The sequence below is a fragment of the Grammomys surdaster genome, unplaced genomic scaffold (genome assembly GCF_004785775.1).
Source record: "Grammomys surdaster isolate TR1022 unplaced genomic scaffold, NIH_TR_1.0 371, whole genome shotgun sequence".
NCBI classification, from domain to species: domain Eukaryota; kingdom Metazoa; phylum Chordata; class Mammalia; order Rodentia; family Muridae; genus Grammomys; species Grammomys surdaster.
In genome coordinates, this window is record NW_021604790.1 from 2,770,644 (window position 1) to 2,787,185 (window position 16,542).

General features: G+C 43.5%; 1 protein-coding gene across 1 annotated transcript; it reads right to left on the reverse strand.

The window, feature by feature from the left end:
• Positions 1–2,388: 2,388 nt before the first annotated feature.
• On the reverse strand, positions 2,389–14,201 carry Ccdc43 (coiled-coil domain containing 43). Its single transcript, XM_028780560.1, has 5 exons — positions 13,993–14,201; positions 9,646–9,733; positions 7,759–7,894; positions 6,459–6,517; positions 2,389–4,218 (listed from the first exon to the last, which is right to left on the reverse strand). The coding sequence occupies exons 1-5, from the start codon at positions 14,188–14,190 to the stop codon at positions 4,031–4,033; spliced, it is 669 nt and encodes a 222-aa protein (XP_028636393.1). The 5' UTR covers positions 14,191–14,201; the 3' UTR covers positions 2,389–4,030.
• Positions 14,202–16,542: the final 2,341 nt, after the last annotated feature.

Here is a 16,542-nt window from a genome sequence, read left to right on the forward strand (position 1 = left end):
AATACCAGTTGGTTAAGGAAAACCAAACCGTGGCCTGGGGATGTAGCTCAATTGGGTGAATGCTTAGAGCATGGAGGAGACCCTGGGTTGCTCCTGGGCACTGTATAAAAACGTGTGGTGAGTGTAATTCCAGCATTAGAGGGGGTGAGGGCAGGAGGATCAGAAAGTCATAGTCAGAAAAAGAAAGCTATAGTCAGTGATGAAATTTTTGAGGCTCGCCTGTAATAGAGAATGAGACAGACGGAGGATCAGAAGTTGAAGGCCAGCCTCAGCTAAATAACAAAGGCCAGCTGGGGCTATCTTGTCACAAACAAGATTTTGCTTCATTAGTGTCTTTTTCTATAGTGGTTCTCAACCTGTGGGTCACGGCCCCTTCAGCAACCCTCTATCTTCAAAAATATTTACATCACAATTCATAGCAGTAGCAAATTATAGTTGTGAGGTAACAATGAAAATAACTTAATGGTTGGGGCTCACCACTTCATAAGGAACTGTATTAAAGAACCACAGCATTAGAAGGTTGAGAACCACTGGTATAGATGGTTCTTTCTCTTTGGTTTCCTAGCTGTTCTGTAACTAGTTATATGGGGCTTCAGGCTTGCAGTGGTGATTTTATTAATTTTTAAAATGTGTATATACATGCACACACATAAACAACAGTGGGTGCTGGGGTCAGAGGACAACTTTGTTTCTCCTAACAGCATATAGGTCCTGGAGATCAAACTCTGATTTTTACATACCCAACCAACCTGGCCCCTGTTTTTTACTTTGGTTGTTTTTCCTTAAAAGAGTAATGTATATGTCTCCATGTTAGTAAGCACACATAAAGATAGAATGAAGGAAGTGTTTTTTAAATTAGGTGGAAAGAGATCAAGGGAGACACTCAACATCAACCCCTGCCTTCCATACAGCATGCGCACATCCACACAAATTCACGTTCACCAGACACAAATTTATATGGAGGTATTTGAAAATTATCTTGAGTCACTCTATCAGTACCCTTTCCATTTGGATAAAATAGTTACAATAAAGTTTTGGAGAAATTACTATTGTGATTAAAATCCCATTTGGGAAGCTGGAGAGATGGCTCAGCAGTTAAGAGCAGCTAAATTTGTTCCTAGTTTGATTCCCAGCACCCACATGGTGGCTCATGTCACCTGAACCTCCAGTCCCAGGGATTCTGTTGCCCTCTTCTGGCTTCCAATAGCACTGCATGCATAGACATGCAGACAAAACACCCATACACATAAAAATAAAAATTTTTAGCTGGGCATGTAAGTACATGCCTTTAATCCCAGCACTCAAGAGATGAGAATGCAGGCAGATCTCTGAGTTCAAGGCCAACCTGGCCTACAGGGAGAGTTCCAGGACAGCCAGGGCTACATAGAGAAACCCTATCTTAAAAAAAAAAAAAAAAAAAAAAGGAAAAAATTTTTAGATTTAAAAGTAAGTATATGAACATTTGTGCACCATGTGCATGGCTGGTACCCAAACAGGTCAGGAGAGGGGGTTGGATCCCCTAGAACTGGAGTTACAGTTGTGACCCACAGTGTGTACTGGGAATCAAACCTCTGGGTCCTCTGCCAGAACACGTGTTCTTAACTGCTAAGCATCTCTCTGCTACCATAATTTTTTTTTTTAAATCCCATTTGGCCTAAATTCAATCTAAAAGGCATGATAGTTTAAAACCTGCCCTTTCACATTTCTGGTTTAAAAAATTAATTAGCATCTGTTAAGTGAATAACTTTACCAAAGCCTAATGAGCTGATTGTTTTTATTTAAGCATTAGGTGTACACTATAACATAAAAGGTCCCAGAAGAAAGAACTATGTGGTGACACATGCCTATAATCCCAACGGTTGGGAGGCAGATGCTGGACGATTAGGAATTCAAGGGAAGCCTAGGTTACAAAGCTAGCTGGAGGCAGCCTGGGCTATGCAAGATCCCAGATCTCAAAAAAGAAAAGGAAACAAAAAACAAACTAGCAAATTGAAACAAGTACCCTGAAGGAAAGGATATAATCTCGACTCCTTCAGAAGCCAAAATGAAGGCGAGAACCCAAGTCCTAAAATAAGGATTACTAAATTAAAACAAGTTGTCATATACTTTGCAGAGCTGTGGCTCACAGCTATTACAAAATAAAGGACCATAACCACTAGTACCTCAAAGAACTTCAAAGCCAACTTACTTATGCGCCAAAAAAACAAGGTAATCCTCTGAGCTAATCTTTACTTCACAGAAAACTTGAAAAGGATTTATATATTTAAGGGAAAAGACACTCTACTTGCAGAGTATGGCTACTGGGCTGACCAGACAATAAAGACCATTCCCAAGGGACCAGCCACAAGCACCTTTCCACCAATAGTTGGGAAAGAACAAGACAGAAGACACTGACTTAAATAAATTTATTTTTTAAAAGAAAAAGGTGGTTATTTTTGCAATGCCATGGTTGTAGGACAAAGAGGCAGCATATCTCCTTTCCTTAACCATGTTTTTTTTTCTTCTGCACAAAGGTAGCTAATGATACAAAAGTCAACAAACTTTCTCCAAATACTAGGTTTTATAGGCCACATATGGTCTCAATCATGAATGTCTTTCTTTTATAACCTCTTAAAAATGTAAAAAAGCATTTTAGTTTTTGCCCCATACAAAAAAGACTGGGCCAAACTTGGCCCGTGAGTGGAGTCTTCTGACCCCTGGTAGAAAATAATCTTATCAGAGAAATTGTTCTCTTGAGGCTTTTGATACCTGTTGCCCAAAGTCAAGTAAAGAAGGACTTTATTTACAACTAGATGTGGCTGTGACAGACGTAGACTTGGAGAGTTCTGTTCACCCTTGTTGACTCTCCTGGTTTTTCCATTCACTCACTTCATAAGTTTAACCACCAACTATATACTTTTAAGTATTGTGTTAGCAAAATTTCCAGTGTTTTTCTCTAAGAGAGTAATTCCTTCAGTTTCTCTAAGCCAGGAATTATTAGGTCTTACTAATGTTGCAGGTGTGTCCAACCTGTGGTCAAGGACAACTATAAATTCGGCCTAATACAAAATCATAACTTTTAAAACATGATTTTTTTTTGCAAGTTTTTTAAAAAGTCATGTCACAATGTCAAAAGGTAGGACATGCCTGCAGGATAAATCAAGATTAAAATCAAGAGGGAATTCAAGGGAACTCCTGATTAAAAAAAAAAAAAAAATTAGCAAAATGATATCCTTATACTGCAAACTGACAAATCCTTTAAATCACAGACTACATGAAAAATACATAGCTCTCTATTTAAAAAGATACTTGTTTTTCCCATAGGCTTAAGTCTTTCTTCCAAACTGGGGCTCAATCCCAGGGCCTTGTATGTGCTAAGCAGGCACTCAACACAACTATAGCCTGAGCCCAAGTCGACACATTAAAAAAAAATTCTTAGATCACACTCCACATCCTCCACATCCTCCACATCCCTAATCTGATGTCATAAAATCTGGATCTAGGTAGGGCTCTTCATTAGCTACTTCAGCCTCAAAATAGTTACAAGCCAAGTGTGGTGACTTATGTCCATAATCCTGAAGCTGAGAAACTGAGAAAGGACACTGCAACGTTTCAAGGCCAGCCTGGGCTATAGAATGAAACCCAGTCTCAAAACAAAAGCCCACTATATTTTAGGGCAAATATTGCCTCAGAAGCAATTTGCACTTTTTTTTTTTTTAACTCAGAAGGAATGGTCATGTTTCCTTCAGGATGTTAGCTTTCTGTAACTGGCTAAATATACAAAATGAGGGAAGACCTTTTTAAAAGAGAAGAGCACAGGAGTTAAGTACTAAAATAGAAAGGTTACCCTAATTCCAGATCTTTGGTAAAGATACTATAATTGATTGCCCACACCACCAAAACATGGCACATTTACAAGTGATTGCGATTTTCCTTTTGAACATGTAAACAAAGGGGGAAAGCCTTAGGAAATTTTGGGAAATACATTAGTCTCAGTTCTCTTAAATACACAGACACACTTCATGGGTGGACGGAGCAGAGTGGGCCAAGGTTATCGCTTCCGTTCGCCTCTCTGTGTCCTCTTCTTTTCCTTCTCCTTTCGTTCCTGCTTGGCTAGTTTGTCCTTCTCCCTCTGCAGCTTGTCCTGTTCCTTCTTCCTTTGGGACTCATCCCGAAGCGAGTCTCGCTCCAGTTTCCGAGCATTGAGAACATCTTCCACATTGGTGTTTCGGAACAGGGCTGCCAGTGAGTTAAGGGATTCAGGCTCAAGTCCTACCGGCAATCATCTGCTCCTTCCTCAGCCTGCATGCCCCTTCTCTATACACCGAGTCCTAAATGCACTCTAGCTATTCCTAGTACAGGAAAACAATCTTTGGTTTGAACTAGAGATGGCTCCGGGATCATAGGCACTTGCTCTGGCAGAGGACCTGGGTTCAATCCCAGACAGTGGCTTATTCCCATGCATAACTCCAGTTCCAGGATATCCAATGCCCTCTTCTGGCCTCTGTGGGTATCAGACATTAGGCACAAGTACACATACATACTTGTAAAACACTCATTTAAAAAAAAAAAAATCTTTGGTTTAATGGTAAATCCTAATGTTACAATTAGCCCTAAAATTTTCCTTGGATTAAATAAAAAAAAAATCTCATTTGGACAACTAAGCCTGAACTTTGGAATATTTTATAAAAATGAATTTCATTAACAAAGACATCTGAAAAATACAGTTTATAGTTGCAAATAAAGTCAATCCAAATTTAAAAAAAAAAAATCTCTCACTCCAAACACTAAGGAGAACCCTGCTGTGGAGCCTAGCATGCATCAGTGAAGAGATGACTGTGGCTTGAAAGATGCTTATGCACTTGGCACCGTGAAAACGCCTGGAAGGAATTAAGGTTTATTCTTACTAGATTTTTGTTAATGTGACCTTTTTTCTAAAGTTTAAGTGAAAAACCAAGTTATGTTGTCAGCACTGAACTCATATGAAATGAGTTTAGCAAAAGTTAGGAAACAGCCAAAAACTTTAAAAATAAGATATCAGGCTGGGTCAGCAGTTAAGAGCAATGGCTTCTCTTCCAGAGGACTGGGGTTCAATTCTCAGGACCCACATGGTGGTTCACAACCATCTGTAACTCAAGTTCCACGGGATCTGACGTCTCTGGGGGCATTATGCACTCACATAGTGCACATGCATACATTCAGGCAAACACTAAAAAAAAAAAAAAAATCTTAAAAAAAAGTACCTGGCAATCAACCTCCTCTATAGTCTTAAAATATGACTTTTTCTACTACTTTAGGCTATAAAGTACGAGTCTCAGCCTGAGACAAAAAGCTCAGCAGCAGAGCACTTACTTAAGTATACACAAGGCCGTACTGTCAGTCTGTCACACCAAGAATGAATTCCTGAGATAATCCCAGATAGCCCACTATAACCTCTTACTTCAGAGGGCAGTTCTAATTTTACCTTCTTAGGAAACATCTCAGAGTGACCTGTTTGTGGGATCTTCTTCCTTAACACATATTTCAATATCCTATATTTTCCGATTTAGGAATTTAGTCTCTGTTTTTTCCAATTACAAGGGTTCAGAGAATAAAGATAAAACCTTAACTTTTCCCACATCTCCCAGGCAACTCAGAGATCCAGGCAATATAATTTGTTTTCTCTTAGAAATTCTTCTAGTTGGGTATGGTGGCTCATACCTTACAGGAAGTGAGTTTAGCCTAGATTAAAAGAGACTCCTGTCTCAAACAAAACAAAAAAAAACAACCCACCAAGCCAGGTGAGGCCTTTTGTGGTGGTCCACACCTTTAATCCCATTGCTCAGGGAGCCAGAGGCAGCCAATCTCTGTGAGTTCATGGCCAGCCTGGTTTACATATTGAGTATCCAGTTCTAGAACAGCCAGGACTACACAGAGAGACCCTGTCTCAAAACAAAACAAAACAAAACAAAACAAAACAAAACAAAACAAAACAAAACAAAACAAAACAAAACAAAACAAAAAAACAACAAGGACCCAACAAGAAGCCAGGTGTGGTGGTGCATTCCTTTAATAGTAGCACTCGAGACAGAGGCAGGAATATCTCTTGTGAGTTCCAGGCCAGGCCTGATCTATATAGATCATGCCAGGCTAGCCATAACTATCTAGTAAGACCATGCCTCATAATTAATAATAATAAAATTTCAAAATCCCACCTCCTTTGTTAGGTGTGGAGCATGCTTTTTATCACAGGTACTTGGGGGTGGAGACAGAGACCAGGAATTGAGTCACCTGAGCATGTTGGAGGCTACCGTAGCTCTTGTTGCTTTTTGGGGTAGAGTATTTGCTAAGTTGGCTATCCAGGGCTGTGCTAGGCATAGGGCTCCCAATACTGACATGACTTCCTTGGAGAGAGGGGGCCTGTGCAGTGACAGCAAAATGTCAACTGATCTCTAGGAGGACTGTGGAGAAACTCAAGGGATGGACAACGAGAAGGATACTTTTGTCAGAACCGATGTTCGCTGCTGAAGCACCCGGATCATCTTTCTCATCGGCTTCAGTGAGTGACATTAAGGAAAACCAGGTGGAGAAAAGGCCTTCACACATCTCAAACCAAGTTTGAAAAGCATTTCATCAACAAGGGTAAGAAGCAGGCTGGATGCAGTGAGGACTGGGGCATTGCTGAGACTCATTTCTGAAAATCTTAACGTGGGGGAAATGTCTGAAGCTTCTCTAAAATCCTCTTAGAGGCTAAAAAAAAAAAAAGGGTCAGGAGGTCTGTGAAAGATCACCACATTGACGTTACCTAAAAGCCAGGGGCAAGACATTCTGAAACAGCACTGCTCCCACCAGCACACAGGAGATGGAAGCAGGAAGATCAGGAGTTCAAGGCCAGCCATTCTTACAGCAAGTTCAAAGCCACCTCGGCTGCATGAGCACACAGACACACAGTGTAATCCTCAGAACCTCCAGGAACTTTCGAGAAGTCCACATCATCCATGGTCCCTATCTTAAGACTACATCAGAAACTCTGAAAACGCCCAGAGATCTGTGTTTTGAGCTCAGGAGGACTCATACTTCAAAAGCTGTTTTTAGAAGACAGGTGTGGTTACGGATGCTAGTCTTGGTGACAGAAGGTAGGAAGTAGGTGGATCCTTTTGAGTTTGAGGGCAGCCTGATATACAAAAAGACTGTCTCGAAAAAGTTATTTTTGGTAGAAAGCAAGTATGCTACTATACCACGTGTAAGAGTAGCTATGATAGTCCATCTTGACTGTCAGCTGGATGAAATTTAGAATCACAACAGACACAAACTTCTGGGATGTCTGTGTGGCAGTTTCTAGATGGGCTAAGCCTGAATGTGGGAGGCAGCCTTTCCTTGGGTTACAGACCTGGACTGAATCAAAGGAAAGGCAGGTTGATAGCAGCATTGATTTCTCTCTGCTTCCTGACTGCATGCAGCGTAACCAGCTGCTGCCTGCTCCTGCGGCTCGCTGTGCCTTCCCCACCATGGTGGAAGGTATCAGTTCAAACTGTAAGCCAAAACAAGAGTGACTAATACAGTGTCCCACGAGTGCAAGGAATCACAGCACGTTCTTATTCTATCTGGAGTACACCAGTTATGTGTTGAATTAGAAATACCATGTCAACTATTCCAACATCATTTCTCAAACCCACAAAGGCCCATGGCCACTGCCATTTTGAAAGAGCAAACTAGGCTACAGAGGGGGACTGCAGCTTCTCAGGGGTAGACTACCCAGCATTCCTAGCGTGAGTCTCAGGGGACGTCCGGAAAGGATATTCCTCTTCGTCAGTCACGTCAGCATACTGGGCCAGCAGGGCTGCTTTCCTCTGCTTCTCTTCTTCTGAAACCACCCTGGGCTTCACCACAATCTGTGCCTGCTTCTCAATCAAGGTGGTGATGGCCTGCACCTTATCTGTGTGGCAGACAGAAGAGACAAGGACAGTAGGTAAGAAAGAACAAGTTCCCAAACCACTAGCCCCCCAGTGGTCAGTGTTGGTAGTAACCTCTCTGCTCACACTTGCTGGCCATTCAGGAGTCAAGGAAAAGCTATGCAGGCTGGCCTTTAGGCCTTCTAAAAAAGTATTTTTAGATTATGTTTATTTATTGAGGAGGAGGGTGCACTGTAGTCTAAAGGACAACTGTGGGGAGTTTCCTCCTTTATGGGGTTCCAAGGATGGAACTCGGGACACCAGGCTTGTGCACTAAGCACATTGCTAAGCCCTGTCTCAACAGCCCAAGAGGAACTTTTTAAAAACACCAATAGTGCTGGGCAGTGGTGGCACACGCCTTTAGTCCCAGCACTTGGAAGGCAGAGGCAGGTGGATTTCTGAGTTCGAGGCCAGCCTGGTCTACAGAGTGAGTTCCAGGACAGCCAAGGCTATACAGAGAAATTCTGTCTTGAAAAACCAAAACCAAAAACAAAAAACCCCCACACCAATAGCTGGGGCTAGAGACAGCTCCAAGATTAAGAGTACCACAATCTGTGCCTGCTTCTCAATTAAGGTGGTTCTTACAAAGGACTGGAGTTTAGTTCCCAGCCCTCCTATCAGAGGGCTCACAGTTCCTTGTAACTGCAGCTTGATGGGATCCAGTGCTTCGGTGCACCTCCACTCACATGCACACACAGACAAACACATACATTAAAAGTAAAAAAAAATACACATTAACAAACATACATATATATATATATATATGTACATATGTATGTATATATGCAAACCAGCTTTGCTTTTATTTCCAGCAAAACAAACCAACACCAGTACCTGGGCCCCAAACCAAGTATATTATGTGATTACACTGTACACTCAAGACTGAGGACCAACACTGTATAATTTAAGTTAGACTCTTTCCGAGGTTGGCTTCTGTGTTTTGAGTTCTCTGTAGCTAATTTACCATCTCCATGAGCGTGAGTCCATTCCTCTTTCATTTCCACAGGTGAAAGATTCAGCCAAATAGAGCAGAAACTCAACCATAATTTATGTTACGTAATGAAAATATGAGAATGGTGGATGGGCCAGCGGCATGGCTCAGCGGGTGAAGGCTCCCGCCTTCAAGCCTGTCCACCTGAGTTCAGAGGTCTATAGCTGACCCTATATATGTGATGCGAATCTACTAAGGGCATAGGATGGGAGGAAAAGTGAAATCCCAAATGATGCAGGTATGATGGTACACACTTGTAGTCAGGAGGCTGAGTCAAGAGGATCAGAGAATCAAGGCAAGCAGGAGCCACAGAAAGAGTTCAGGCGAGCCTGGGCTGTACAAACAAAGTTTGTTTCCAAAAAAAAAAAAAGAAATAAAAAGAAAAAAAAAAGAAAAGAAATGAATCGAGATGGTCAGGGCGGATTGGAAAGAGAAACGGTAAAAGGAAATCCTGATTGCTAAAACTTTAAAGAGAGCCTCTGGTACTGTGAATATCCAAAGGAGAAAAGGACATCCTTGCCCCTTAACAGCTGACAGGAAAAGGCCCCGGAGGTTGGACCAGCGACTCTGAGACCAGCATGGTGGCTCAGTGAGTAGAGGCCCTCTGATATCTTCATGACCTGAATTTCCTCAAGGTGGAAAGACAGATCCAAATCCTCAAAGCTGTCCTGACCCTCACACCAAACACACACCCACGCACAGGCACACACAGAAGTGGTTTTTTAAAAGTAAGGCCAACTCTACCTTCTTTTTTTACATTGGTGGCAACATCCTGTGTTTGTGACCATCGCTCCACAATTTCCTTACAGATATCAAGGAGGGAATCTTCTTCCTAGTTGGAAAAGGACACTAATTAATTTCCTGAAAAGCCCTCAGAAACAGCAACCTAAGAACAGACACTGCTCTCCCCACTGGAGTCGAGGAGAAATCTTGGAAGGGCGTGGGCCACAGCCGTGAGTGCCTCTCATCTGAGGCTCCGGATGCAAAAGCCATCTCGATTGTCCCAGAACCCACGCCTGCTGTCCACCATGCCCATGTTGCCCTGCTTCATCCTTCCTTTTATCTTATGGTTTTTGGAGACAGTGTTTCTCTGTATTTGCCCTGGCTGTCCTGGAACACTCTCTGCAGATCAGGCTGGCCTCAAACACACAGAGATCTGTCTGCCTCTGCCTCTGGTGTGCTAGGATTAAAGGTGTGCACCACCACCACCCAGCCTTCATTTTTAAAGGACTGTTAAAATACATATCTTTGAAACATACTATATATTATAATGTTAATCATTAATAGTCTCCATTTCATGTTAGATTGCTAAAGTGTCTCCCCTTTTCCCTTGCCTAGTTGCCTAAATCAAAATTCTATCCTTGTTTTGTTTTGTGTGTTTGGTATTTTTTTTTTCTTTAGTTTTTGTGGCCCAGACTAGCTTCCACCTTGCTAAGTAGCTGAGGCTGCTCATGAGCCCCTTACATCTGTCTTTCAAGGACTGGGGTCTAGTGGGAATTTTGGTTTCTTTAAAAAAAAAAACACAGAAATATTATAAGAATGTGTTTTTATTTTAATTCCAGGTGTGGGATGGAAGTAAAGATGGGGCTGCTTCAGATGGTTTGCAGCAGCTGGCTGTGATTTGCCTCGTGCTCTAGCAGGGGCGTGATTTTGCCAGCTGCAGATAGTTTCTGCGATTGCTGTGATGTTTGGAATTCTGGGAACTTTTCAGAGGGTATAAAAATGCTAGGGCCCCCCCAGAAGGCAGGGTGGGTTGTTGATTGTTGTTGGTCATGGTTTGTTAAAAAGTAGTCCTGCACAAAGAAAGAAACAATAAGAAATTAGATATCCTGATAGCAAAGATCAAACCTGCCCCAAGAACTCAGTGTTCCCAGCCAGCAGGACGCAGTCTAACACAACACCACTCCTTCTGACCCCTGACTTTATTCAAGGGTCTCTCTTCTTTCCTCTCTATCCTTTCTTCTCCCTTATCTAGTGTTATGGGGTTGAAAGGATGGAAGAAAGAAGAATGCACAAAGTAGCCAAAGCCCGGCTACACTGCGGTTAAATGCTTACATCATCACACTTGCTGTTGGTGGCTACACCCGTAGCCCAGGCTGGCCTTGATCTTACAGCAATCCTCCTGCCTTTGCCTCCCAAGTGCTGGGATTACTAACAGGTCACTATTCCTAGCCCAGCTCTTAACAATTAGACCCCATCTCCCACAGAAATGTGAGAGTCAAAAACCAAACTTGTTTCAGATACTCTTTTATTAGCAAGAAATTCCTTCTCCCACTCGTCATCCTTCAGCAGGGGTGCCGACATACACACTTTGGTCCAACAACACACTCCACCAAGCAAAGAAAAACAGCACTTGATAAGGAAGGGGGAGGTAGGAGAAACAGAACAGTCCCGGAGGACAAACCAGCTTGTTCTCCCTGTCTCTCCATCTAACCCAAAGCAGTCCATCTATTATCTCCCTTTAGTTCCCCCGAAGTATCTGCCATGCCCAAGGCACAAAGACGAGAGGTAAAAGTCAGTGATTAATCTTAGATCTCACTACTTACAGTTCTACCTTATCTCAAAGTCTTGCCAGCAAACTTTAGAATCCCGAACATTGAATTTTGTTTCTCCAAAAATGAGATTTTCTACAAAAGTCAAGGGCCTCTGACATATACTGTCAAACAGAACTGTGAACTATGTACTGAATACAGACCATATTCTTTGGCCCTTTTTTTTTCTCAATAGAGAAATGTTCTTCAGTTGCTTCACCAATAGGATTCCCGCCTCACTATATGATTCCTGGCATTTCTTCCCCCGAAAAAAGTCAGCATGTAGATGGGGTTTCAGGAAACTAGGAAAAAATTAAGCATATCTGAATTTGATACATGCAGGGTTGGGGAGATCATCCTTTAAGTGATTTTGTCTTCTGCAGTTTATGCAAGAGGCAAATAAGAAGCAAATATGACTCTTGATGTTGTTGCCTCTTCTACTCAGAGTCTAGAATAAGCACTTGCGTCTTGTTAGCAATAGACGCAGACAACATCAACATGGAAAACACTAAGTATCAAACTCAATTTGGAGTCAATGGAAAGAACTTGTTATGTTATTCCCACTGAACCCCCAAGCTCCTCACAGGCTGTGTTGGCTCTTTTTCATTTATAGACCAAGAGGTTCTTGCTGGTGGGATTAGGGACAGCTGTGTCCGTGTGTTGTATTTCCAGCATGTTCTTCACGAACTGAACTTCAGTGTGAGTGTCTCCTGGATGTGGCTTATACCCAAAAATTACTGTTGAATTTGGGGAAAAAAAATCCTTCTATTTATTTACATAAAGAACATATATCCAAGAGCTAGAGAGTTGGTTCAGCTCTTAACTGACTGCTCTTCCAGAGGTCCCGAGTTCAATTCCCAGCATCACACATGGTGGCTCACAACCATCTGTAATGGGATCTGATGCCCTCTTCTGATGTGTCTGAAGACAGCTGCAGTATATTCATAAACATAAAATAAATCTTAAAGGAAAAGAATGTGCATGCATATTTATGTCTATGCTCACCACACCTTTTGAGGCGTCTTACTGTCCTTGAATATTGACTTTAAGGACAATAGATAAACCCATTCGCCAAACCTGCTCATTGTGATAAACATCAAAGACCCAAGACTTTGATGGGCAGCTGACTCTCACATTAGCAGTTTGGTTTTCAAGAGATCCCTAAACCATGTGTGAGGATAAAGGTTTCTATGGTATTTAGTCCAGATGCAGCCAATTTTACTTTTGAGCTGACTGTATTTATTCATTTATTAGATCTGCACTTATGTGTATGGGTGTTTTGGCTGCGTGTATGCCTGTACACCACATGTGTGCCTGTTACCCATGGAAGTCAGAACAGGTTGTCCAGTCTCCTGAAGCTAGAATTACTGAGCCATCTTTCCAGCCCCCAACTCGACTATGTTAAGAAAGGAAGACTCTACAGAACAGTCCCAGACAAGAGAGGTAGGGAGTCTAATCTATGCATATAATCCAACTCTTTCTGTTGGGAGTGGAAAAAGAGGGATGAACTCCAGACGATCAGATTAGAAAAGTGGACATCTTGGTCATCTGATACATAAATTCATCTTTAAATTACGAATTTCTAAATTAGTGAATCTCCTGTTTTGCTTTGCCAGAGTCTTACTTGGCAAGCCCAAAGCTGGCCTCCCACTTGCTGTCTTTCACAGGGCTGGAATTACAAACACACATCATGGTACGCTGTGACAAATCTGCTTTTGAGTATTTGAGACAGGGTTTCTCAGTGCCCCGGCTGTCCAAGAACTCACTACATAGATCACAAAGATCCACACGCCTGTATCTGCCTTCTGAGAGCTGCAATTAAAGGCTTGTGCCCATCCACGAGCCTGTTTCTTTTTGGTTGTGTTCGTTTTTGAGACAGGGTTTCTCTGTGTAGACCAGACTGGCCTCTCTTGATCACAGAGATCTGCCTGCATCTGCCTCCTGAGTGATGGGATTAAAGGCGTCCACCAGCCACCATTCCAGGCAAATACCTCATCTGTTTCCAGTCCGTCTCATCACAGGGTACCGCCCCACCCAACACACAGATTAATAATTACTGAATTTCCCAATGTTGTTTATCATGAAAAGATCTCCACTACCTTACCTATTGAGGACTCTAATTACTGAAATTGGAGCCAAGAGGGAACTTCCCACAGGCTTTTGTCATGGGACAACCCTGAGACTACCCCCTAATGGGCAGACATCTCAAAAACATGTTATTCCCCTCTCTGAACATCGCAACCCATGGAGATGCAACTATTAGACGTTTAGGATCAAACTGCCATTTACACGTCTCAGTGGCTTCAAGACACTCTCTAGCACACCCAAAGGCACCCCAGGGAGCCTTATTGCCCGGAATACGGGAATCCCATCATCTCTATGCACCTGCAACCCAAAATCTGGCTAGGAAGCAGCAGCCCACTTCTCCCTCAGAGTTATGCTTCTTCCCGGCGAAACCACTAAGCCTTCATGACAGCAAAGGAAGAAGAGAGATGTGAAGTAATGAAAGATGTTCCCAGATTTTTCCGTGAGGTTGATAGAATGTGTCCTGACTACTCACCAGGAAAGCAGAGAGGATACCCTGCAGGGCGTCCAGCTTCTCTTCTTCCTCCTCCTCCTGTAGGACGCCAAGGATGTAAGCGGCGTAAACGGCTCGGTCCACTCCCAGCGCCTCCAACCGTCCGTCAAGCCAGGATCCAAAACCCCCGCCATCGCCTTCACCGGCGACTGCCGCGGCCACTTCGCTGGGCGCCGCCATGCTGGGGACAGGGTCCTGCGGGACCCGAGGGTGCCTACCGCAGTGCCTGACGGGCCACGCCACTGGCACAGCGCGCATGCCTGGAGAGTCTGGCGCCTCCACCCCTGCGCGCCGGGCTTTAACTCTCCGGCCCGGGCGTCTGTGTCGGCCGAGGCACCTGTGTCTTCGCAGCCAGCCTCTTGGTGTAAGCCTAGTCGCGTGGGCCTCCCAGGAACTCCGGCAGGTGAGTTTTGAACGGGCTCGTTATAGTTGGCAACGATCGGATTCAATATCATTGTCAGCCACGCGACAGAGAGCTCAGAGGACTGTTGCTCGCCACGGATTCCAACACTTCTGCTTCTGCTGAGCTGTGGCCCGCAGGCATCTCTCGTGAGATGGGAAGCCAGGGTACACCACTGAGTCTTGTGTCCGGAATACCAACGTCGCAGCCATTCTAAGCCGTAGACACGTGACAGCCAACCCAAGGAACACGTTCTGTCCTCTGCCAGGGACTGTGCTAAGAGGTTTTCATGAAGTATCTGTTGCCATCTTCCTAACAACCCAGTGAGGAGATGCTTTTATGTTCGAGTAAAAGATAAGGAAACTGGACAGATGGCTCAACTGATAAGAGCACTTGCTGCTCTTCCAGGGGACCCGGGTTCAGTTTCCAGCACTCACGTGGCACCTCACAACTATCTGTCACTTTCAGGGGATCTGGCACCCTCATACAGACATCCATGCGGGCAAAACATCAATGACTTTTTTTTTAAAGGGTAAGGAAACTATACACAGTCGGAGAGAATTTAACAGGGGGGACAGACTCTACCAGCAGAATTGCCAACTGCCTTGGCTTCCTATAGAATGCCCGCTCTGACCTAAGGTGGACTAGATCCAGACTACAGAAGAGGGGGCTGCGTAGCGGCCTGTCTTTACTCCAACTGCTTCCTTCACTGGATACTCACTGAATACATTCACCATGACATTGTTACAGACTGACAATTCAAAGATGAGAGTCACAAAAATCTATGTTCCCTAAGAGGCCAATCAGTCCAATGGGAATAGGTATTTAAATAAATAATAGAAATAACGACACTTTAGTGACATAATTCTATGTGTATGGGTGTTTTGCCTACATGTATGTCTGTATATTGTTGTGCCTGATGCCCTTAGGAAGGCCAGAAGAGTAGGCAGATTCCCTGAAACACAGATGTTTGTGATCTGCCAACTGAATGGTGGAAATCAAACCTGGGTCCTCTGGCAGAGCAGCCAGTGCTCTTAGCATCTGAGCCAACTCTCCAGCCCAGAGGTAAATGGGTAATTGTTTGTGTGGTGGTAGTGGTATTAAGACAGTGTCTTGTTATGTAATCCAGACTTGCCTGGGACTCCATCTATTTCTTTTCTTTGAACTTGTAAACCTCCTGTCTCTGCCTCCCAAGTATTGGGATTACAGGCTAGCACCACCATACCCAAATTGAGATAAGGTTTTGATGAAGATATGACTGGATCCCTAAGCCATTAATTTTTCCTGTTGAAGGGTGTTGGGGGCTGGGAAGGGAAAGTTGAGGGATCCAGGAGTATTTCTCAACACGGGGGGGGGGGGGGATTTTAACATTCTTGGAAAATGAGTACATTTGTCAGGTATGGCAGCATTTCTAACCCCAGCCAGCACTTGGGAGGCTGAGACAAGGGTTTGAGGCCAGACCAGCCTGACAGAAAACTATGAAAAGGCTTGCTAGGATACCTCTAGAGATCCCAGCAGCTGGAACAACAGGACTTAAATAGGAGATATTCAAAGAGGGATGGGAGAGGGGAAGGCGATTGTAAAGGGCCTCTTCAAAGGATTCTGTATTCTTATTAGTATTAAGATAAAGCCAATGCATAGTTGCTGAATGGAATATCACAAATACAGAAACACAGAAGTTTTAAGTTTTAGTCTCATGGCTTCTGAATGCTAAGTAAGAATATGGCATTAAATCCAGGTGTAGTGGTGCACGAATTTAATCCCAGCGTTTGGGAGGCAGAGGCAGGAGGATTTCTTTGAGTTTGAGGTCAGTGTGGTCTACATTGTGAATTCCAGGACAGCCAGGGCTACATAGTAAGCCCCTGTTTCAGACAAAAAAAGAAGAAAGGAAGACAGACAGGAAGGAAGGGAGGGAGGAATATGGCATGTGTACTGGCTGGGTTTGTGTGTCAGCTTGACACAAGCTGGAGTTATCGCAGAGAAAGGAGCCTCCCTTGAGGAAATGCCTCCATGAGATTCAGCTGTAAGGCATTTTTCTCAATTAGTGACCAAGGGTGGGAGGGCCTATTGTGGGTGGTGCCATCCCTGAGCTGGTAGTCTTGGGTTCTATAAGAAAGCAAGCTGAGCAAGCT